At 55.4% G+C, this 24097-nt stretch overlaps 1 protein-coding gene across 5 annotated transcripts; it reads left to right on the top strand.

Annotated features, from left to right (window-relative positions):
- Nucleotides 1–1024: 1024 nt before the first annotated feature.
- Nucleotides 1025–22962, top strand: STYXL2 (serine/threonine/tyrosine interacting like 2). Of its 5 annotated transcripts, none has more exons than XM_084867020.1 (7): nt 1025–1240; nt 1475–1596; nt 1840–1965; nt 11559–11653; nt 14132–14363; nt 16549–16766; nt 19714–22962. In XM_084867020.1, exons 3-7 carry the CDS (start codon nt 1853–1855, stop codon nt 22512–22514), a joined length of 3459 nt encoding a protein of 1152 aa, XP_084723146.1. In that variant the 5' UTR covers nt 1025–1240; nt 1475–1596; nt 1840–1852; the 3' UTR covers nt 22515–22962. The 5 variants fall into 5 exon arrangements, 4 of the variants coding, with proteins under 4 accessions (XP_084723146.1, XP_084723145.1, XP_084723147.1 ...); XM_084867019.1 differs by having other exon boundaries at nt 1805–1965; XM_084867021.1 differs by lacking the exon at nt 1475–1596.
- The last annotated feature ends 1135 nt before the right edge of the window (nt 22963–24097 follow it).

Genomic DNA, 24097 nt, shown 5'->3' with positions numbered 1-24097 from the left:
AGTATTCATTCTCCAACACAGCCTACCGCCCCAGGAGTCTCCTTCATAATGTGTCACTTGTGCTCTGACCAAGTGAGACATCTCTTCACACCCAGCAGTCATGGTTTCCTACCCCAGGACTTTGTTCACGCCGTCCCCTCTGGAGTTCCTTCCCCGCTGTGTCTGCTGTTACAATCCGACATGTCCTTTAAGGCCAGCTCAGGGAAGGCCTCTTCTGTGAGGGCCTCCCTGATTTCTTCAGCCGAAGGCCTGTCTCCCTTCTTAGAACTCACCCGCTCTCGGGAGCTCTCTTGGGACACTTATGCCTGAGTTATTTTTGACCCGGGTCTCATTCCTCCTAATAAACTGTGAGCTCATTTGTGTCTTCAGCCAATTTTTCATGATAGCGTGTTTGGGTATTCTTCCACCTAGCCAGGAAAAAAGACCATTTTAAGCATGTAATTGTGTAATTGCTAATTTTGGTCAAGTACAGTGTAATTCATAGATACCTATGAGTAGGTAGACAGATGGGTGGATAGGTGGGGATAGGTGGGTGGGTGGATGGGTGGATGGGTGGATAGGTGGGTGGATGGGTGGGTGGGTGGATGGGTGGGTGAGTGGATGGGTGGGTGGGTGGGTGGATGGGTACATGGGTGAATGGATGAATGATTGGATGAGTGGATGGGTAAATAGATGGGTGGATGGGTGGGTGAGTGGATGGTGGATGGGTGGGTAGGTGGGTGGATGGGTGAATGGGTGGATAGATAGGTGGGTGGGTGGATGGGTGGATGGGGAGGGAGGGTATGTACAGAGGGACCCCAGGAGGGAGGGTATGTGTGTGTATATATATATATATATATATAGAGAGAGAGAGAGAGGAGAGAGAGAGAGAGAGAGAGAGAGAGAGAGAGAATGCCCAGGTGGGAGGGTATAGAGAGAGAACCCCCAAAACTTTTTCAGGTTCTCCACCTAAAAGTGTGAAGATCCCCCCTTGGCCACCAGTGGCTGGGGAAAGGGCCCAGAAAGGGTTAAGTGGGGCCGCTTTCCTGGGGTCTGAGCCTGCATTCCTTCTCCAGAGATATGCCTGCTGTGGGGCCGGAGCCTAAATTTAGAAGGGAGCTCAGGTTTCCTGTGACAGCTGTCCTGCCCCTCAGAGAGGCCCGAGGAGACAGCGTAGGGCCACTCACTGGTCAGGCTGTGGCGTTTCCTCTGGGTCCCCCTGTCCTGGGAGACGCCGTGGTGTGGAGACCACAGATCCACGGTGAGTGCTCCTCTCTCCTCTGTCCCATGGGCTCTGGCCTCGGTGTGGGGCCAGCCCACCTGGGACCAGCTCCAGGGAGTTCTCCTTCCTGAACGGGCTGGGGGAGGGTTGGGGGTTGGTGCCTGGGCCAGAGACCCTGGAGGCCAGCTGCCCCTCCCCGAACAGAGGCAGAAAGAGAGAGAGAGAGAGAGAGAGAGAGAGAGAGAGAGAGAGAGTGTGTATGTGCGTGCGCAGGTGGGTGTCCATGTTTCAACAGAAAGACCTCTCTGGTCTGGGGAATCCACTGTCTTCAGTTTCTGGCCCCCTTCCCTCCCCCGCTTCCTTGCTGGCATCTGTGGAAGCAGCCAAACTGCCCCGTAAGTCTTATGGCTCCCCAGATGGGTCCTCTCAGCCAGGGTGTGAGTCTGCGTGTCCTGGTGACAGTGGCTGGGCCCAGTGTGACTTGGTTTCCCCCGTGCATCTTCTCACCAGGAGGGGGCTAGCACACGGTGACCCCCCATTCCTAGGTCCAATGAGGTGACATCGCTAACATACCCTCCCCCCTCCCAAATCTCCCAAAACCAGATTCCTCAACTGCCTTTTTCACCAAACATACAAAGGCTGACAGGTGCCATGGCGGCCCGTGGGGACCCCGAGGAGGAGCAGGTCGTCCCGAGTGAAGAGGACGAAGCAGACGTGAGGGCCGTGCAGGCCCGGTACCTCCTGCGGAGCCCCTCGCCCAGCCAGTAAGCACCGCTGTGGGGGGAGGGAGGGAGGCGGGGAGCATGCTGACAAATAGGCCGGTCACCCCTAAGTCCACTAATCAGCAATGTCGCTGAGTTATCTCTACATGCCATCCCTTATGGAGGCAGCGGGCAGGGTTCCCAGTGTGCTAGGATCTGGCCTGGGCCCAGTGTGCAGGGCTGAGGGCAGGAACCACTGCACCTGGAAGGGGATGGAGGTTCTGGAGGAGGGATGCTGGTCCCGACCTGGACGGGCAGGATGTGACTGTCGTGTAGCTGAGGGTGGTGCCTGGGTCGCCAGCAGGACGGGGAGAGGCCCTGCGGCCAGCCCGGCACCACGGTAACTGGTCTGTGTCTCTCCCACGGGGGCAAGGGCGTGTGCCCAGCGCACATCCCATGATGCACTTCCTGGAGAGTCCCTTTATTTTATGACAATTTAACACCTTCTCGCACATCAACTCACTGAGAATGCATGTGATGTCAGTGAGACATTTTCATGGCATTTTAGGAAAACCATGAGACAGCAAAGAAAAGCTTCGTTGCCCCTGTAGTGATAGTGAATATGCCCAATGACATTGTCTGCCACGAATCACAGCAGGGCCTGACTTCCCATTGTGGCTCTGCCACCACATTTGTGGGAGGAGTCACTCTGGTTCTGAGCCTGTCTTCTTATCTGTAAAACAGGAAGCAAAGTCCCAACTAGACTATCTCGAGGCCACCTGACCTTGAAGTACCCACAAATCCGCTCACTTTCCCTCAGTCCTCTGGGGTCTTGCGGGCTCCTGCTTCTCAGGGCGCGGAGGCTTCCGGGGGCGGGGTGGGGGGTGGGATATAAGTGGGCGCTCGTCACTCAGGGCTTTAGCAGACTGTGTCCTGCTTATGGGCACTGGCGGGCCCATGGGCTGTTCTAAGGCTTGTACCACCCACTTTTTTTAAGTACCGCCCACTTTTTAAGGCTCATGGTTTCTTTAAACATATGATCCCTTAACAGGTTTCTGATCTGCATAGACCAGTCACCTCCCTGAGTCAGAAACCACACCCAAAGTTCTTCCTCACATGGAAGTGTCCGTCCAATTTACTGCTGTGCCCTCTGGGCCTCATCTCTCGGCTCTGCGATGCTCACTTGAGAGGTTTTCTGAAACACCGCGTCTGAGGGGGAAGTCCAGGATGTATGGTGTAATCTCTAGTGTAATTGTTGAAAGTTTTATAGCAGAATGTATAACTAACAATCTAATGAAAGGAAGCTACAATAATAAAATATAATCAATGCAGCCGAGACCGGTTTGGCTCAATGGATAGAGCGTCGGCTTGGGGACTGAAGGGTCCTGGGTTCGATTCCGGTCAAGGGCATGTACCTTGGTTGAGGGCATGTCCCCAGTAGGGGGTGTGCAAGAGGCAGCTGATCGATGACTCTCTCTCATCAATGTTTCTAGCTCTCTATCTCTCTCCCTTCCTCTCTGTACAAAATCAATAAAATATTCAAAAAAAATATATAATCAATGCAAAATGAGGCAAGAAAGAAGAGGAAATTATAGAAAATAACAAAAATAATAAGAAAATAATAAGAAAAACCATCCTATCTAAAAAAGATCTTATCTAATAAAAGAGTAATATATAAATTGACCGTTACTCCAAGACACAAGATAGGCCCCCATGTGGACACAAGATGGCCGCCACAAGATGGTCTGCAGGGGAGGGCAGTTGTGAGCAGTTAGAGTTGACCAGACCAGCAGAGGACATCAGTTAGGGGAGATCCAAGCCTACAGGGGAGGGCAGTTGGGAGGGACCGGCCTGCAGGGGAGGGCAGTTGGGGGGGACTAGGCCAGCAGGGGAGGGCAGTTAGGGGTGACTGGGCCAGCAGAGGAGGGCAGTTGTGGGGGGGGCAAGCCTGCAGGAAAGGACAGTTGGGGGGACCAGGCCTGAAGGGGAGGGCAGTTTGGGGTGGGGGGGGGCAGGCCTACAAGGGAGGAGAGTTAGGGGCAACCAGACTGGCAGGGGAGGGCAGTTAGGGGTGATCAGGATGGCAGGGGAGGGCAGTTAGGCATTGATCAAGCTGTCAGGGGAGTGCTTAGGGGGTGATCAGGCTGGTAGGCAGAAGTGGTTAGGGTTAGGTAACCAGATCATCCCACTTTTGGCGGGATAGTCCAGATTTCAACATTTTTTCCCTTGTCCCACAGCATTTAAAAAAAATAGTCTCGATTTTTGGAAAGAATCTTTCCAATCTTTCCAATCTTTCCAAAAATCGGGACTTTTTTTAAAATGCCGTGGAACGTGGGAAAAAATTGTTGAAAATCTGGACTATCCCACCAAAACAGGACAATCTGGTCACCTTAGGTTAGGGGCAATCAGGCAGAGGCAGGAGAGGTTGGGAGCCAGCAGTCCTGGATTGTGAGAGGGATGTCTGACTGCCTGTTAAGGACCAATCCTGGTAGGATGGGCCTAAACGGGTGGTCAGACATCCCTCAAGGGGTTCCAGATTGGATAGGGTGCCGGCTGGGCTGAGGGACACCCCCCCATGCACAAATTTTGCGCACCAGGCCTCTAGTAAGAAATAAGAAAACAGTAGACTTAAACTCAAATATATAAATAATTACATTAAACACAAATAAACTAAATACTACAATTAAAAGATAAAAAATTGTGAGCCTTGATGTTTGAAAAGCCTATATACTGCTTTTTTATTTATTTTTATTTATTTATTTATTTATTTATTTATTTATTAAAAATATATTTTATTAATTTTTTACAGAGAGGAAGGGAGAGATATAGAGAGCTAGAAATGTCAATGAGAGAGTAACATCGACCAGCTGCCTCTTGCACACCCCCTACCAGGGATGTGCCCGCAACCAATGTACATGCCCTTGACGGGAATCAAACCTGGGACCTTTCAGTCCGCAGACCGACGCTCTACCACTGAGCCAAACTGGCTTCGGCTGAAAAGCCTATATACTGCTTACAAGAGACACGCAGTGTAAAGCTACACAAAGGTAACTAGAGGGAGAGAGTTTACACAACACTGTTCCAGCTGCTATCGCTCATGACTTCAAGACTCAGTGACATAAAGCAGCCATCTTATTGCGTTTGCCCCGGGAACCTGGACAAGGGACAGTGTGTGGCCCGCCTGTGCTGAAGGATGTTGGGGGCCTCAGCTGGAAAGATGTGAGGATTGGGGATGACCTGCAGGCTGGAGTGACTCCGCAGCTGGGCCTGGGATCGTAGATGCATCTTCACAGGTTTGGCACTCCCTTCGGTCAGACACCTAACATGGTCTTTTCATATGATTGCGCTGAGGGGGCCAGTTTGGGCTTTCTCACAGCCTAGTTACTCAATTCCAAGAGTTAGCATCCAAGGGAACAAGACCAGGGTGAAACAGTTTTTAAATGTAGCCGCACTGGGCCAAATGGCAGCTTCATGATTAACTTTTTGAGGAAACTCCGTACTGTTTTCAGTCTGCATTCCCACCAGCAGTGCACCAGGGCTCCCTTTTCTCCGCATCCTCAGGACTCCTGTTGTTTGTTAATTTGTTGATGATAGACACCCTGACAGGTGTGAGGCGATACCTCATGGTCATTTTAATTTGCATGTCTCATGATTAGTAACTTGGAGCATGTTTTCATATGTCTCTTGGCCATTTGAATGTCCACTTTGGAGAAGTGTCTATATTTAGGTCCATTTGACTCAGTGACCCCACTTCTAAGAAACACCAATCAGAGAGAATGTATGCACCCCTATGCTCATAGTGGCACAATTTATAATAGCTGAGATCTGGAATCAGCCCACGTGCCCATCAGTAGATTGGTGAATAAAAAGTTGTGGTGCATCTACAACAGGGAATTCTATGCAGCTGTTAAAAAGAAGGATCTCTTACCCTTTGAAACAACCTGGAAGGGCCTGGAGGAAGACAAGTATCACATGATCTCACGCAGATGTAGAATCTAAAGAACAAAATAAACTGGTGAACAAAATAGATTCAGAGACATAGAAGCATGGAACAGACTGTGGAATCGCAGAGAGAGGAGGTGGGTGTGTGTGGTGGGGAAGAGATTAACCAAAGAACGTATATGCATGAGTGCACAGCCCCTAGACTCAGACAAGAGAGTGGTGAAGGCCAGGAGTTGGGGGCAGGGATGGGCTAAAAGAGGTCAATGAGGGGGAAAAGGGGACATCAGCAATAAAGATACATTTTTTTAAAAAAGAGGCAGGCTCCGAAGTCACATAAAGGATCGAAAGGTGGGCATAGACGCCACCCTGCCCTGGAGGAGTGTCCAGGTTCCGCTGTACGGAGAGCACGAGGGTGGGACACCGCCAACAGGACCGGAGAGCAGGCCAGGGTGCCATGTATTGACATCAGCCGAGGGCAGTTGCTGAAGACAAAGAGGGAAGTTTCATGATGATCCAAGGTCCGGTTCACCCGGAGATATAATTATTTTTTAAAATATATTTTATTGATTTTTTACAGAGAGGAAGAGAGAAGGATAGAGAGTTAGAAACATCAATGAGAGAGAGTCATTGACAGGCTGCCTCTTGCACACCCCCCACTGGAGGTGTGCCTGCAACCAAGGTACATGCCCTTGACCGGAATCAAACCCGGGACCCTTGAGTCCGCAGGCTGACGCTCTATTCACTGAGCCAAACCGTCTTCAGCATGGAGATATAATTATTTACAACTTCTATGAGCTAATAAAGTAGCCTCAGAATGTACAATAGAAAGAAAAAGAAAATGGACAGAACTGAATACAGGATTATTTAAATCCACAATTTTAGTCAAATGTGTATTTTTTACAAATCTAGCTCAGCAACTGATAGAATGAGATAAAACAACAGTAAGGATGGGGAAGTTTTAGAGCTGGCAATGAACAGCCACAGGATGATGGCACAGCGCAGGGAGCACAGTCAGTATGTGTCACTGTGTCTGGTGCCACGTTGTAAGGTGTGTGATTGTCTGGTCTCTATGCTGTGCACCTGGAATTATTATAACTGTGTGTCAGCTGTAATGTAAATAAATTAAAAACATATCTATAGGAAGTGTGAACAACACAGTAAACATAATTAATCTAACTGGCATGTATACACCATGTATCCAACAGTCACAGAACACACACTCTTATCACGCACACATGGTGCCTTTACTGAAACAAATTGCATCCTGGGCATTGCTTCATTTATTGACACATTTTTAATGCTTAAAATTATACAAAATGTGTTTTCCGACCAGTCGAGACTTAAGCTAAAAATCATTAAAAACAAAAATATATAATAGAAATTCAAGTGAAAACTACAACTCAATGCTATTGCATACTCACCAGACCATCTACAAGGAAAGCCCAGCGATAGCAAATATTAATGAGGATGTGAAATTGCTGGTGAGCGTGTCAGTTGGTACCATGATTTGGAAAACTATTTCATAGCATCTACTAAGATCAAGCTTAGGCCTGTCCTGTGACCCCGCAGGCTTTCTGCTGATCCATGCTTCACAGAAATAAGTCCCTCTGTGCCAGAAGAAGGTTTGAGCAGCATAGTGACTGAGGATATAGGATGTGTGAACAACAGACGAGCTGTCTAATTAACAGTACGCCAGCTAAGTGACGCCAGCACATACATCGTATTGCCCTGGGGATTGGGCGTGGTGTGAAGAGCCCACCCCCTGGGTGTGGTGAGCCTCTGGGTTATTGGCTGGGAAGGGAAGCCGTGAGACCTGGGAGTAAAAGAGGAGGGTCAGTCTCCTTTTTCTCTTTCCTTGACCGGAATCGAACCCTGGACCCTTCGGTCCTTGGGCCAACGCTCTATCCACTGAGCAAACCGGCGAGGGCTCTGTTTCCTGTTGTTTCTTGCCGAGTCGAAGTCCATTTCTCGCTTTGGCTTTCTGGATCTGAGCTTTCAAGCTTTGCGTCTGAGCTTTCAAGCTTTGCGGCTTTTTGGAATTCCTCGGTGGCCATCAGGCCGTCTCCCAAGGTGGCATTTCTAGCCACCGGCAGTGACGCCTCTTAGCTGGGCTCTGCGCTGTGCCCACGGGGAGGTCCGCGGGCCGGAGTGCGGGCGGCCGGCCGTGGAGCGCCAGGTCTGAGCGTCCTCAGGAAATGGCTCCCCAGGGCTCCCCTTTCTCTTTAACGTTTCTTTCCGTGACGATTGCTCTGCCTCTGCTCTTTCTCGAGCCTGCGTGGTCCCTCTCCCTGAGCCATGAGCATTCAGAGGCAGCTCCAAAACCTGTTCCTTTTTTGCAAAAGCCACATCGGAAAGACCCTCCTCCTGGGCCGCTGCCTCCGTTTCATTCTTAGAGGCTCCTTAAAAGGAAGGGACCAGCTGTTGGGTCTGGGTTGAAGGACCAAGTCCACTGACTCTGTGTCCTGACAGCCTGTCAAGTGGCTTATCCTGGTAGCTGCGGCTTCCAAAGTCGGCTGACTATAAACAGCAATGAGCCATACCATTCACATCTCAGCTGCTCAGGGCTTGGGTGCAGGTGTGCACACGTTTACAAAAAGGTTTCACCACCTGATGCTGGTCCTTGCCGTGGCTGGTGCGGTCCTGTTTTTCCCAAATGCTGGCACAAGCCAGCGAACTGATTTTAGGTTCCACGATTGGGCCATGGTCTGCAGTTTGAAAAGCACACTATGGAGAGAGCGGCACTGTCTTTTGCTCTTGGTCCGGACGCCCGTCAAACCGCTTGCTGTATGGTTGCTTCTCCCTTCACCCTCAAGGCTGTGAGCTGTTGCTTCCCGATCCTACGAGGAGGCAGCTATTGATCCTAGATCCGCGGTCCCTGCCAGTCCTGTGAACAGCCAGCCCTGCCGCTTCTCACCCCGTGTGAGCGCCGTCTCATCTCATCTCAGGGAGCAGGCGATGCGGTGGTCATAAATCAAAACCGCCAGGGCCACCGTCTCCCTGACCTTGGCATAGACACAGGGCTGTGCTCAGTCTCCCCTCCTTCCTCCTTTCTGGGCACTCTGTCTGCTCCTCGGCGCCCACCCCACCCCGGGCTCTGGTCCTCCCCCCACACCATCTTTACAGACTCCTAAACCGCATTGGTGGCAAAACGGTTTCATGACCACCAGGTTCTGGGTCCTCCGCTCCTGCAATAGCTGCATAGAGCCTGTGACACACACACACACACACACACACACACACACACACACCACAACACAGATGCTCTACTGACCGTAGCAGCCGACACACGTGCAGGGCGGGAGGGGCCCTTCGCTGGTGTCCTGGGTCATGTCATTCCCCAGGTTTGCTGAGGAGTTCACTGCACCAGCCGCCACAAGGCGAGGCCCTTCATCATTTCTGCTTTGAAATGCCCCTCATCAAGCCGCAGCCTCCGAGATGCAGGCAGGTGTGGGAGCGACACTCAGCTCCCCGTTTAGCACTTAACCCCAGGCCACTCCGTCGGAAGTCAACACTGATAAAGGGAAATGGCCTGGCCGAGGGCCCGCAGGTGGACAGTCCCAGCTGGGATCCCGCTGACGCCACCTGCTGAGTCCTCCCACGGCCTCTGCACTCCTGCAGGTGAGGCTCTCCCTGTCTCCTCGGCTTTCTGCCCGAGCCTGGAGGGCGGTCACAGACTGAGAACGCCTCCTCAGAATGCAGAGCCCTGGCGGAGGATGGTCACAGACTGAGAACGCCTCCTCAGAATGCAGAGCCCTGGCGGAGGGTGGTCACAGACTGAGAACGCCTCCTCAGAATGCAGAGCCCTGGCGGAGGGTGGTCACAGACTGAGAACGCCTCCTCAGAATGCAGAGCCCTGGCGGCCGCAGAGGAAAAGAAAACACCTGGTGGGAGCAAGGGGTGCTGTCTGGAAGAAGTGGCTTGTCATCCCATAGGAAGAAGAATCCCCAGCTCATTACCTGCAGGGATCTGTCTTGCTCTTTCCCCACAAGCCTCATTGCATAATACTGACCCTTAATAAGCCAATTATTTAATTAACAGTAGTATAAACAATATTAGTTATTTTAAGTAATATTGTTTAATAGTATTAACTTTTATTACTAATAAATATTGCTGAAATGGAGATGGGACTCACACTTATATAAAATCTGAGGCTCTGACTGTAGTTCTGTGAGATGTTGATACTTGAGAATCACCAGAGTGCCCTGAGCCACGTGCACAGAGGGACCAGGCTGTCCCCAGAGTGGGGTCACTCGTTTTTCTCCTCAGCTGCAGACACGTGGTGCCTCTGGCATTTACGAGGCTCTGTATCGCTTAGCAAGTTACCCAAACACACAATGACTGAAGTCTGTGGTTTTGCTCCCTTTTCTGAGAGTCAGAAATCTGGGCAGGATTCCACCGGGCAGCTTGTCCGTGTTCCTCGTGGTGTCGCTGTGGGAGGAGGGGCAATGGGTGCAGGCTGCACCTCTAAGAGGCTCGTCCACGGCCGGCTGTGGGCTGGGAGCCCGCAGGGACTGCTGACAAGAGCCTTCCCGCAGCTCCGGGCTTCCAGAGAGAGCAGAGAGCCAGGAGGAGACACAGGCCCAGTGTCGCCTCCAGAATATTCTACGGGGGAAAGCAGTCAAAAGACCACCCAGATGCAGGGGATGCAGATTCATCTCTCTACCTGAGGAGGGTCCCAGGGCTGGGCCCTGTACTCCACCATAAGAAAGCTTGTGACTGCGCATGCATGTTTTGGCCTCAGGAGGGCAGAGTGAGCATGGCCAGACGGATCCAGGGCCTGGCGCTGCTCCTGGCAGCCCGGTGAAATGAGCCAGCGGCCACCACGTGGTCAACTTGTCCTAATGACTGCAACTGCCCTGTCCCCGTGAGTGTGGTGCTACTGAAGACAAGACCAGTCCGAGGATCAGAAAGGATCTATGAAGCTTTTACTCTGTGCAAGATATTGTGTGGTTCCTGGGAACCCAGCCCTCATCAAACACCCAGCTATGCGCTAGCTGGTTTGCTCAGTGGTTAGAGTGTTGGCAAACTGAGGGTTCCATTCCAGTCAAGGGCACATACCTTGGTTGCAGGCTCAATTACTGGCCCTTGTCAGGGTGCATGCAGAAGGCAGCCAGTCGATGTGTCTCTCTCACATTGATGTTTCTCTCTTTGTCTCTCCCTGTCCCTGCCAGTCTCTCAGTTGCTTTATGACGTCCCTGGGCTCAGGCTAACCCGTGAGTTCTTGTGTCAGAATGAGGCTGGGCGGGGAGCACGTCTTCCCGCCCTGCCCCCCACTTGGGCCAGCCTCCTCCTCAGGGCATCAGCCCCTCCCTCCCAAGCAGGGATAAGGCAGGGCAGAGGGAATGGTGGCCCCTCCCGCGCCCAGCCCAGCAGGCCTGGCAGAGGCACCGTTAGGCCTGTCCTCTGTACTGACAGCAGAGGATGGGGGACAGGAAACCACGGGCAGCAGGGCGCGCAAGGTGGGAACAATAGAGAAAGTCCAGCCGCCTCAGGTGGGCCCCCAGCCACGGCCTGGCAGTCATGTCCCTACCATCAGCTCGCGCCGCCTGGTCCGAGAGCAGAGGACGCCGAGCTCGGCACCCACTCCCCGCAACCTCAGGCCCCCAAACAGGAAGCACCCCCTCCTCTCAGCGCCCCCTTGTGGCTAACCCCGGCTTTCTCCTGAGGAAGGGGCCCCCGTCAGCGCCGTCTCACGGGCGTCCCTCTCCCCCCAGGTTCTCGGTGGTCTCGGAGGCGGAAACCGAGAGCATCTTCATGGAGCCCATTCACCTCTCCTCGGCCGTGGCCGCCAAGCGGATCATCAGGGAAGGTAAGGCCGGCAGCGGCCCGTGGGGGGGGGGGAGTCACCCTGTTGGGTCACTGAGACGCAGGGCCGGGCCGGGAAGGTGTCAATGTGCTTCTCGGACGCTTCCATCGCAGAAGCGGAGCAGATCCAAAGCCTCGCAGGCCAGAGGCGGGAATCATGGTGCCAGGTCCTGTCGTGTGAACAGTGCTCTGAGGGCACAGGGAGGTGGCCCCACCTGCCCTTACCCCCCACTCAGGTTTTCTGCTGCCTCCAGGTCCCGAGGCGGCTCGAGTTAGAGACAGACGGAGAGCCATGGAAGGGCTGCAGCACGCAGAGCCCTGGAGGCCGTCTGGGGCTGAGATGGCTCCGGACTGATGTGTGTCTGGGGAGGAGGTGGGACAGGGGTGGGGAGAGGCGTCACCATTCACACAGTGAGTCCAGGAGAGAACACATACCATATTTCATTCACCCTGACTGGGTGGAGTCACCCTTCCTCCCATCAGTTTTGGGAAAATAATCTTTAGAATTTCTCTCCTCCTCTTCCTCCTCACTTTGGCCTGAGGTCTCTCCCACTTCGGTGGCTTTGGCTTCCGATGGGATCCACTGCTGGGGGCCAGGACCCCATCCCTGGCCTTTCATCATGAGACCCACACACGTTTTCTTTTTCTTTTTTTTTTTAATATTTTATTGATTTTGTACAGAGAGGAAGGGAGAGAGATAGAGAGTTAGAAACATCGATGAGAGAGAGTCATCGATCAGCTGCCTCTTGCACACCCCATACTGGGGATATGCCCGCAACCAAGGTACATGCCCTTGACCGGAATCGAACCCGGGACCTTTCAGTCCCCAAGCAGACGCTCTATCCATTGAGCCAAACCGGTTTCGGCAAGACCCACACACGTTTTCAACAGCACAGAGCCCGGGAGCCAGAGCTCTCCTCTTGCTGCCTGGCATGGAGATGAGACTATTGGAGCTGAGACTGCTGCAAGGATGTGGCTGGTCTGATGGTTTAGAGCAGTGTTTCCCAACCTTCTCTCATGATGAGAATCACCTGGTGGAGTTGTTAAAACACAGATTCCTGAATCCCAACTAAGAAGTGCTAAACTAGAATTTTTGGGAACATATAGGTAAAATTGTATACTTAACTAGTGCTCTAACACAGATGTTATATACAGAGCACTAAGTTAGGTATGCAATTTTACCTATATGTTCTCAAAAATTCTAGTTTAGCACTTCTTAGTTGGGATTCAGGAATCTGTGTTTTAACAACTCCACCAGGTGATTCTCATCATGAGAGAAGGTTGGGAAACACTGGTTTAGAGGACAGAAGGGAAGAGGGGTTTGGGGGACAGGTGCTCCTCAGGAGCATGCTCCGCCCACAGCCCGCAGGACTGACAGCATCTTGGTGGCAAGTGAACTCACAGCGCCCTCAGACCTGGAGCAGCGAGAGAGCTCACAGACTCCTGCTCCCTCCTCAGGGCTGGGCCAAGTCTACCGGCCAGTGGGGTCCGCTCTCTTCCCTCAGGGCGAGGTGGTGCGGGCAGGTCGTGGCCAACACAGAGAACGCCCTTTCCTACTTACTGCTCCCTACTCTCACATTCAGTGTTTTGGCTGCTAAGTGGGGGTAGAAACATCAATGATGAGAGAGAAACATGGATCAGCTGCCTCCTCCATGCCCCCTACTGGGGATCGAACCTGCAACCCGGACATTGCCCTGACAGGAATCAAACCCTGGACCCTTTAGTCCGCAGGCCAAAGCTCTATCCACTGAGCCAAACCAGCCAGGGCTCCTGTTACCTTCTCACAAAAGGAAGTACCTGCCTGCCCACCCCCACCCCCAGATTTGATAAATTGGGAGCAAATGGATCAGGAGGAGGAGGCCAAGGTTCACTAGAGATGGGGTGAATAGCACTTGGTTTTGTTTGGAATCTGAGCTTCTCTGGCAGGAAAGGCCACCTGCGGGGGGCCGGGAGACAGGAGCCTCCGCGCCAGGCGGGAAGCAGACAATACCCAGTATAAACACGCCCTCTGAATGCGATGGAGCAACACCGGCCTCGGACGGTGTCGCTTTCCCAGGGCGTCTGCATTGCATGTGCAGAGGAGTCAAACCAGCCACAGGCTTACATGTGAAATGCAGATACATGCACATGCATGTACTCAGTTAGTCAGGGTTTCTGCTTTGTATGGCGCCCTGGGGGGTGTAAGTATGCACCGGATGTATACCAGGCACTAAGGACCTCTGACTAAGGTGTCAGCCAGCTTCGGGAACTGAGGGGGGTGTAAGGGAAGCTGGTGTCCCGTTCCCTACATGGCCCTGGTCTGGGCCAAAGTGTCCAGGCCAATGCAGGGCCCCTGGGCCCCCTAGGTCCTTCCTGGAAGATTCTGCAGGCGTTTCCGCCCATGCCCAGAGCCCTGGCAGGAAACTGGCCACGAGTGGGCTCTCCCCCGGAGCAGGGAGCCGTGCTGTCCCAGCTCTGACGAGAATGCTGCCTGTTCCCCTAGAACTCGGGCCGCGGGGCGTGAGGGCCGAGGCAGAGTGTCCGGGCATGCTGGAGTCAGCTGAGCAGCTGCTGATGGAGGACCTGTACCACCGTGTCCGGGAGAAGATGGACGACACCAGCCTGTACAACACGCCCTGCGTCCTGGACCTGCAGCGGGCCCTGGTCCAGGACCGCCAGGAGGCCCCCTGGAACGAGGTGGATGAGGTCTGGCCTAACGTCTTCATCGCAGAGAAGTGAGTCTCACTGCCGGGCACAGGCCCTGTCCCCCGCCCTCTGGGTGGTGCCCGAGAGAGATGAAGCCTGCCCCCAACTTTCACCGAAGGCCCCAAGAGCTCCATCCAGAAACCTGGTGCTGCTGACCACCCACCCAGCCTCGCCTTGGTGAAAGGCCCCACCCACCTATTGCACGCTAGGGTCCCCTCGCCTCTATAGGTCAGCAGGGCAAAGGCTGGCCCAATGACCCTGAGTCCCCTGCCAGGGCTCTCGGCAGAGCCTTCCCCCTCCAGTGCCTTCTCGGGGCCTCCCTGCCTGCCTGGAGTAGTGCCAGCATAACCCCCTCACCATTGTCCCCCAACATCCATTCAACCATAGAAGGGGACAGTCGGAGCCATTAATGTCATGGCTTTTATGTGTATTAACAACATTCGGAAATGTTCACAATGCAGTAAGAAGATTAATTAGGTTCCGTGATAATATAGATTGTGTGCTACGCTAACTGAAGAATACGTAGATAGGTGTGTGTATAGCTTTTGCATAGACAACAAATGAGAGCCAAACATGACCAAATGTTAGTAGTACTTCTCTCTCGGAGATAGTTCTACAGTGATCTTTATTGTCTTCTTTAGGGTCTTTTGAGTTGAGCAGATTTCCCAGAGTAAATGTTTGCAGTTGTTATAATCAGAAATAAATGCTGTTTTTAAATAGTGTATCAGCGGTTTCCAGAACAAACCTCAAAACCACTCCCTCGTGTCCCATTCCCTCAGTGTCTTTCCGGGGCCTCAGTGGAGCCACAGCTGGTCTGTGGGCCGAAGGTCGCCAATCCGTTGGCTACTGACTGAGCCGTTCTGACGTAGTCACCTTCTTTCCAGAAGCACAGGCTCACTGGGCCCCGGGAGGACAGTGAGAACATAGCTTTGGGTGGTGGGTCTTCTTCCCCTCCCTGGACTCAAGGCCCAGAACCCGATTCCCAGAGCTGGGCACCGCGTCCCGAGCCTTCTCCTTAGCTCTGTCACCAGGAAGGGTCTCGGTGACGGCCTCGGCTCCTTCTCGAACAGCCCTGTCCCCGGGGCTCCTCAGACCCTCCACCGCAGCAAAGAGCTCTGAGCTGGACGCTCAAGCCACCGGGCCCTGCGCGGTCTCTTTGTCCAGTCGGTCTGGGGAAGTCAGACAGCTCTCGGTTCATTTTTACAATCTTCAAATGGGAATGAAAGTAGTTTCTCTGTCTACCACCGAAGTGCATTACTAGGACAAAATAATGTGCGTGAAAGAACTTTGGAGAACACAGCATTCCAGATCAGCGGGCGGCACACTCAGGTGATGGTAATTTTTGTCTGCCTTCTCTGTGTCTTGGTGAGCGTTTATTCCCAAGGCCTAGGATTTTAGTTATTATTTTTGTTAATCCTCACCTAGGATATTTTTTCCATTGATTTTTAGAGAGAGTAGAAGGGAGGGAGGGAGAGAGGAGCAGGGAGAGAAAAACATCAGTGTGAGAGAGACACATCGATTGGTTGCCTCCTACACGTGCCCTGACTGGGGCTGGGGTTGAACCTATAACTCGGGTACGTGCCCTTGACCCGAAATTGAACTTGTGACCCTTTGGTGCACAAGCTCACACTCTGACCACTGAGCACACAGACCAGGACTTACTGCCTGATTTTTAAATATATATATAATTTTATTGATTTCAGAGAGAGGAATGGAGAGAGAGAGAGAGAGAGAGAAGGAGAGAGAGAGAGAGAGAAAGAGAAACATCAATGATGAGAGAGAATAGAATCATTGATTGGCTGCCTCTTGCATGCCCCCTTCTGGCGATGGAGCCTGTAACCCAGACATGTGCCCGGATTGAGAATGGAGCCATGACTTCCTGGTTCTTGGGCGGACACAACCACTGAGCCACACAGACAGGCAAGATTTTAAACTAGAGATCTCTGGACCATTCAAAGGTTTCCTCTCCCCCTACCCCCTGGTTCTCTTCTCCATCCTGCCCTCCCCTGCCTGCCCCCGTATCTCCTCTCCTCTGCGGGACTAAGTCCCTGGCTCCTCTTAGAACGGTATTGCAGTGAGCCCCACCTGTGGGGGAGCGAGGAGGGGCGCTCGCCGGCTGGCCCTCCTGACCCGGCGTGGGCTCCCCTCTCCGCGGGGACGCGCCTGCCCAGCTCCCACTCTGGCACAAACCGGCCCCTGCCCCTTCGTCCTCAGGAGCGTGGCTGTGAACAAGGGCCGGCTGAAGAGGCTGGGGATCACCCACATCCTGAACGCCGCCCACGGCGCCGGCGTCTACACCGGGCCCGAGTTCTACTCCGGCCTGGACATCCAGTACCTGGGGGTGGAGGTGGACGACTTCCCCGAGGTGGACATCTCCCAGCACTTCCGGAAGGCCGCCGAGTTCCTGGACGAGGCCCTGCTCACCTATCGAGGTGAGGGGTCTGCTGGCCTGGGAGGAGACAACGGGGACGGAGGGAGACCGCAGTTACCTGCGTGTTTGGTTTTCTGTCCTGAGAAGGTTGCGGTGTCATTGTAAGAAGAGGGGAGGAAAGGACCGCCACTCGTCCACTAAGTCATGATTGAGGGCTGACGGGTGCCCTGGGGTGAAAGCCGCACCCAGAGCCCCGGCCTTTGCATCTGCCATGTGAGGGCAGGAATGAAACAGAAGAGAGAGGGATGTGAGACACTGGGGGACGGGGGGGGGGACCTGGGACGGTGTGTTGGAGCAACAGCCAGCCTTGGAGGGGGAGGTCGACAAGGCCGCCCATGAGCTGAGTGACAAGGAGGAACATTGAGGAGGCGCTGCTGGCGGAGGAAAGTGCCAGAGCAAAGGCCCGAGGGGAATAGGCTTGTCCGGCAGCCCTGGGCTGGTGTGGAGGAGCCCTCGGGGAGGAGGGGTGCAGGGCCCGTCCTGCAGGAAGGGTAAGGACAAGGCAGGCACTGAGAAGGCACCCTGACGACACTCCCCCTCCGCTTTGGAGACCCCCCGGGCGGGAGGGAGTGCCGCTGTGGCCCAGATGGAGCCCACGGGAGCCTGCAGAGTGCAGGAGGCGGGCGGGCACCGGGCCGAGAGCTCAGGGCCCCGCGGCTGGGGAGTCAGACCCGCTGCCCCCTCTCCACTCCATGGCACTGCGGGCCGGTCCCAGGCCAGGGGCTCCTGCTTCCTGATGTAGACACCAGGGACAAAGAGGCTGAGTCCTCCTAAAATCGCTGTGAGGATCGAAATGTGAAAAATGCAGAGAGAACATGAGAAGATGTTTGAATACTGACCAAAAAGACACAGAATCACCAGAAAAATAGGAGTAAAATGTAGCAAAGAATGTGATAGTGATGTTCTGAAGATTTTGTATGAAAAAAAGGCCTGGTTCATGCAGATGTGCTCATTGTTGACCCCAGATCGTCCCAGGGGGAGCCCCGAGCGTCTGCTATAGAGAGTGATGCTCTGCCCTAACACGTGAAGGGATGCCCCCAAGTTAGATCTCAGTGTGGAGCGAGGTGAGAATGTGCGCGCGCGCGCACGCGCGCGCGCGCACGCATGTGTGTGTGTGGTATATGGTGTGTGTGGGGTGTGTGGGGCGTGAGTGTGTGTGGGGTGTATGGTGTGTGTGGTGTATGTGTGGTGTGCGTGGTGTATATGTGTGGTGTGTGAGTGTATGTGGTATGTGTGTGTGAGTGGTTTATATGTATGTGTGGTGTGTATGTGTATGAGTGTGGTATGTATGTGTGTGAATGTGTATGTGAGTGGTGTATGTGTATGGTGTGTGTGTGAGTGTAAGTGTGTGTGGTGTGTGGATGATGTGTGAGGCACTAAGCTCACTGTCACAGGAAGCATCTAGCAATGTGTGTATATGTCTCTGTGTGGTATGTATATGTGGTTGTGTGTATGTGTTAGTGTGTGATGTGTGTGAGTATGATGTGTGTGGTGTGTGTGTGCAGTGTGTGTATGTGTGTGTGATGTGTATATGTACGTGGTATTTGGTGTGTGTGTGTGATGTATGTGTGGGGTGTGTGTGTGTGTGTGTGTGTGTGTGGTTTGTGAGTGTGTGTGTTGTATGTGTGTGGTGCGTGAGGAACTGAGCTCCCTGACATAGGAAGCATCCATCAGTGTGTGTGTATGTGTGAGCGAGTATGTGTGTATATGTGTGTGGTATGTGTGTGATTGTGTGTATGTGTGGTGTGTGAGATGTGTGTGTGTGGTGTGTGTGAGTATTCTCTGTGTGTGTTGCATGTGTGAGTGTGGTGTGTATGTATATGTGGTGTGTGTTGTATGTGAAAAGTTGCGTGTGTGTGGTGTGTATGTGTGTGGTGTGTGTGTGGCATCTGTGGTGCGTGAGATATGTGTGTAATATGTGTGAGTGTGGAGTGTATGTGTGGTATTGTGGTGTGTGAGAAGTGTGTGTGTGTGAGATGTATGTGTGGTATGTGTGGGTGTGAAGTGAGTGTGTGGCATGTGTGGTGTGTCAGAAGTGTGTGAGATGTGTGTGTGGTATGTGTGAGTGTGAAGTGAGTGTGTGGCATGTGTGGTGTGTCAGAAGTGTGTGATATGTGTGTGTGGTATGTGTGAGTGTGATGTGTGTATGGTGTGTGTGTGGTATGTGAGAAGTGTGTGAGATGTGTGTGTGGGATGTGTGAGTGTGATGTGTGTGTGTGTGTGTGTGTGTGTGTGGTGTCTATGGTATGTGAGAAGTGTGTGTGTGAGATGTGTGTGTGGTGTGTGTGAGTAGTGTGTGTGTGTGTGAATATGTGAGTGTGGGGTGTGGATGTGCATGTGTGTGTGATGTGTGTGTGTGTGTGTGTGGTATGTGTGGTGTGTGAGAAGTGTGTGTGTGAGAAGTGTGTGTGGTGGTGTGTGTGTGATGTGTGTGTGTGTGTGTGTGTGGTATGTGTGGTGTGTGAGAAGTGTGTGTGTGATGTGTGTGATGTGTGTGTGTGTGTCTGTGTGTGTGTGTGTGTGTGTGTGTGAATCTGTGTGTGAGGTACTGAGCTCCCCATCACTGGAAGCACCGGCAGAGCCTGGTGATGAATGATGCAGCTCCAAGGATGCTGTGCCCGTCTCTGACTTCCTCCTCGTGGCCTGGGTTCTCTGGTCTCGGCCTGTCCCCTCTTCTTTTCCTTCTCCCCCTCTGATGCCCGGTTTGGAGGGGAAACGAGAGCAGTGGGGACAGGGTTAGTCCTTTCCCCCACTCTGTCCCACTTCCCGCCCAGGTTCAGGCAGTGCGCAGAGTGCCTGGGCTCTGTCTGACCCTGCGCCGGACAGACGGACCAGAGCACGGACAGAGACCAGAGGCCAGGTGCACGTGTGACGCCAGCACATCAAACGGGGCGTGAAGCCAGCCCGGCACGTGCCGCCTCACAGCTCTGCCTGTGTCCTCCCCGCAGGGAAGGTGCTGGTGAGCAGCGAGATGGGCGTCAGCCGGTCGGCGGTGCTGGTGGCGGCCTACCTGATGATCTTCCACCACATGGCAGTGCTGGAGGCCCTGCTGACCCTGCGCCGGCGGCGGCCCATCCGCCCCAACGACGGCTTCCTCCGGCAGCTCCGCGAGCTCAACAAGCGGCTGATGGAGGAGAGGGACGAGGACGGCGGCGGGGAGGGGGACGGGGAGGGGGGCGCCTGGGGGGCCGAGGAGCCCGAGGACGCGGGGAGCACCGTCGGGGCCAGGGTGCAGGACCTCACGGTGGAGGAGCAGGACGACGTCGCCAGCCGCCTGAGCGGCTCCTCCTCGGCGGCGGCCAGCCAGGCCTCGGCGCCCCTCACCCTCATCGACGAGGAGGAGGAGGAGAAGCTCTACGAGCAGTGGAAGAGGGAGCAGGGCCTCCCGGAGGGCAAGGCTCCGCGGGGTGAGGGTGGCAGGGGCTCTGCCCCCTCTTCCCAGGGCGGGGATGAGCCCGAGGATGAGGATGAGGATGTGGAGGGGATCATCCGGGAGTGGCAGCGCCGCAATGAGAGGTACCAGGCAGAAGGGCACCGGAAGTGGGGGCGGCAGGAGGAGGTGGAGGAGGAGGAGGAGGAGGGCAGTGCCCGCTCCTTCACGGGGAGGAGACGCCGGTACACCCTGAGTGAGACCAGCACCTCGGAGAGCGTGAGCAGCCATGACATCCGGGTCCTGAAGCAGCAGCTGGAGATGAGCCGGCAGAGCCGGGGAGGGCGGCAGCGCGCCGACTCCGTGTCCACGGAGAGCTCCTGGGACGGGTGGAACCAGAGGCTGCTGGAGATCGAGAAGGAGGCGTCCCGGAGGTGCCGGGCCCGGAGCGAGAGAGCGGAGGCGGGCGCGGGCTCCGAGGCGGGGAGCGGGGGCCGGGAGGACGACGCGGAGAGCATGCTGTCCGAGGCCAGCTCCTTCTACAACTTCTGCAGCAGGAACAAGGACAAGCTCACGGCCCTCGAGAGGTGGAGGGTCAAGAGGATCCAGTTTGGGTTTCACAAGAGGGACTCGGAGGCGGGAGACAGCGGCGGCGAGCTGGGCGCGGAGGAGGCCGAGCGGGAGAAGAGAGGCGGCCCCGAGGCCAACCTGACGGCCTACCAGGCCTGGAAGCTGAAGCACCAGCGGAAGGTGGGCAGCGAGAACAAGGAGGAGGTGGTGGAGCTCGGCAAGGACGAGGGCTCGGCCGCGGCCAAGAAGAGGCAGCGGAGGCTGGAGCTGCTGGAGAGAAGCAGGCAGACGCTGGAGGAGAGCCAGTCCCTGGGCAGCTGGGAGGCCGACGGCTCGGCAGCCGGCAGGAGCATCCCCCTGTCTGCCTTCTGGCCCGCAGCCCCCTCGGTCAGTGCTGACGGGGACACAGCATCAGTCCTCAGCACCCTGAGCCTCGGCTCCCACCCCTCTCAGGCCGTCAGCAACACAGGGGGATGCCTGGCCTCCGGCCCCTCCACGCCGCTGCCTAACCTACCCGTGGGGCCTGGAGACACCGTTTCCATCGCCAGCATCCAGAACTGGATCGCCAACGTCGTCAGCGAGACTCTCGCCCAGAAGCAAAATGAAATGCTGCTCCTGGTGCGCTCCCCGTCCGCCGCCAGCACGAAGGAGGCGCCGGCCGCTGGCTGCCCCGGGGATGACCAGGTCTCCGTGCTGAGCGCACAGACCGCCTCCTCCCTGGGCCTTCCGCCTCGAAGCCAGGCCAGACCCGGTTCCGATACGCAGTCCCTGCTGTCCTGCCGCAGCACGCCGAGCGCCAGGGCCGAGGGGGCCAGGAGCTCCGCGAGGGGGACCAGCAAGCCCGTCTACGGCCTCTTTGCTGACCAAGTCAACCTGAAGGAGCTGGGCCAGAAGGAGAGGGAGATGCAGATGGAGCTGAGGGAGAAGATGTCTGAGTACAAGATGGAGAAGCTGGCCTCCGACCACAAGCGCAGCACCCTTTTTAAGAAGAAGAAGGTCAGGGAGGACGAGGACGGGGACGCGGGCGAGAGAGACGAGGACGCCGACAGCGCCATCGGCAGCTTCCAGTACTCTTCCCGCGGGGGCTCCCAGAGGCCGGAGACGGACGCCAGCTCCTCCCTGGGCGTCTCCGATCGCGACGGCAGTGGCCCCGGGGCCGACAGCAGCATCAGCAGGTGGCTCAGCGGCCTCGGGGAGGGGGACAGGTCCCCTCCCCCAAGCAGCTGGTCTGGGAGCTCCAGGGGCAAGTCCACCAGGTCCTCCCTGCTCCGGGAGTCGGGGTGCAAGTCCTCCAGCTACAAGTTCTCCAAGTCCGAGGAGAGGGACACCTCCTCCTTCTGCGCGGCCGACGGCTCCTCCGTGAGAAGCGCCTCGCGCTTCTCCTCCTCCTCCACCAGCGAGGGCCGGGAGACTCGCCGCTTCTCCAGGGCCCTGTTCAGGGAGGCCTCGGGCTCCCGCGAGGCCAGCCCGGAGCCCTGGGCCGGGGAGGAGGCCCCGGAGCCCCGGCGCGCGGACTGGGCCCGGCCCGGGCACTGGGAGGACGCGGAGGAGTCGTGCAGGGCGGACTTCTCGGAGTTTGGCGCCAAGAGGAAGTTCACACAGAGCTTCACGCGGTCTGAAGAGGAGGGGGAGAAGGCGCGGAGGGAGAGCAGAGAGGAAGGGCGGTTTGCTGCCGGGCAGCGGGCGCGGTACCGGCGGAGCGCGGACGGGGAAGACGAGGAAACTGCAGAGGACGAGGCGGTCATCGCGGCCTGGAGGCGCCGGCAGGAGGAGACCAGGACCAAGCTGCAGAGGAGGAGGGAGGATTAGCGGGCGGGGTTCTGGGGCGAGACCGGCGGCTCAGCCCAGAGCTCAGAGCTCGGGCACACACGGCCACCGCCCATCAAGGGTGCGCACAGGCTCACTGCGGGGGCAGAGCTGGTGAGCGGTGCCAGGCAGAAGGCACAGGAGGAGGAGCGCCGTCGATGGGCGGGCCTACCTGGACCAGCCAACACCGGCACCTGTTGCCCAACGTCCTCTAAGCCCTGGAGCTTCACGTCTGTGTTTCCTGGCGTTTGTCACAGACCGAGCGGAGGCTGCAGGGCCGCCGGGCTCCTGGGAGACTCTGGTCTCATCCAGGGCGGCTCCGAGCGGAGGTTTCTAAGGAGACGGGGAATCTGCCCGTGACACCACCCTCCCCTGTGATGCTGAGTGCTGGCTGTTTGGCTGTTCCTTTTTAATGCACTGGATCTGCATTAAATGGGTTTATTGTCCAATATTTCTTCTTCCTTCTCGTCACTTTTAGTGCTTTCAATATTAGGGCAAACTTTTTTTTTTTTTTCATTACCTAAGGATATGTTGAGAGAGAGAGAGAGAAGAGAGAGTGAGGGTCTCAAAGATGAGATCCCGGAGGGAAATTTAAACTTGCCGGCTTGGCCGAAATCGGTTTGGCTCAGTGAATAGAGTGTCAGCCTGCGGACTAAAAGGACCCAGGTTCGAATCCAGTCAGGGCATGTACTTTGGTTGTGGGCACATCCCCAGTAGGAGGTGTGCAGGAGGCAGCTGATTGATGATTCTCTCTCATCAATGTTTCTAACTCTCTATCCCTCTCTCTTCCACTCTGTAAAAAATCAATAAAATATATATTTTTTTAAAATTAATGCCAGCTCAGAAGAAACAAAGTGATCAGCAGCATCCGGTGGGCGTGCCCCACGGGGTGGAGGCTCTGGCCTGGGAGCCGCCTGCGGGAGCCCTCGGGCAGGCCCGGTCTCTCTGGTGTGGTCTCCGTCCTCCGCCTCCCACAGGGACACCGAGAGGGAAGGGCGGGTGCTGCAGAGCCCTCGGTGGGACTCGCGGGCAGAGGAGGTACGGCCCCTGGTGGTGAGGCTCTGCCAGGGCACACAGACACGTCCCACAGCGAGGGTCGCCCTCTGGCGGCCCGCAGGGTGCCGTGGCCCAGCGCCTTAGGTGGGTGCGGAGACTCCGTGCGGGAATCCTCCCGGAAGAGGGGCTGTGTGTGGCTTTGGACTCCCTGAAACTCTTATCCGTGGGGTGCGCTTGGGAGAACTATTACCAACGACAATTAAGTAGCGAAGGCCACCACCACCTGCCTTCCAGCCTCACACCAAGTTGCTCTGGTGAGCAGAATCTTGGATACAAATGTGCCCCTGGGCTTGGGGTCACCCACTGCGGGGAGCTGTGCCGCAGGCTCGAGTTTCAAAGCACTGTCTGCTTTCCGAGGCGAGTCTACACACACATGCACGCATGCACACACAAGCGATTTTCATGTAAAACCTACATTTTAAGTCCTCCTCCCCCACCCCCCGCAAATGGCTGCCAAATTCAGTGCAATTCCCTCACCCGGGTTTAGAGGTCAGCTGTGAGGTGCTGAGCGTGCAGCAGCCGCCTGCGAG

This window comes from Pipistrellus hanaki (genome assembly GCF_964339955.1).
Source record: "Pipistrellus hanaki genome assembly, chromosome: 18".
Classification (NCBI taxonomy): domain Eukaryota; kingdom Metazoa; phylum Chordata; class Mammalia; order Chiroptera; family Vespertilionidae; genus Pipistrellus; species Pipistrellus hanaki.
This window is presented reverse-complemented; position numbering and strand designations above follow the sequence as displayed.

What these genes read in the sequence shown, in the direction of transcription:
- STYXL2 (XM_084867019.1), top strand. Translation starts at nt 1,060, where the DNA reads ATGCCTGCTGTGGGGCCGGAGCCTAAATTTAGAAGGGAGCTCAGGTTT. An exon ending in CGGAGCCCCTCGCCCAGCCA is followed by an intron (nt 1,966 to 11,558) that starts GTAAGCACCGCT and finishes CTCTCCCCCCAG; the next exon opens with GTTCTCGGTGGTCTCGGAGG. An exon ending in AACGTCTTCATCGCAGAGAA is followed by an intron (nt 14,364 to 16,548) that starts GTGAGTCTCACT and finishes CTTCGTCCTCAG; the next exon opens with GAGCGTGGCTGTGAACAAGG.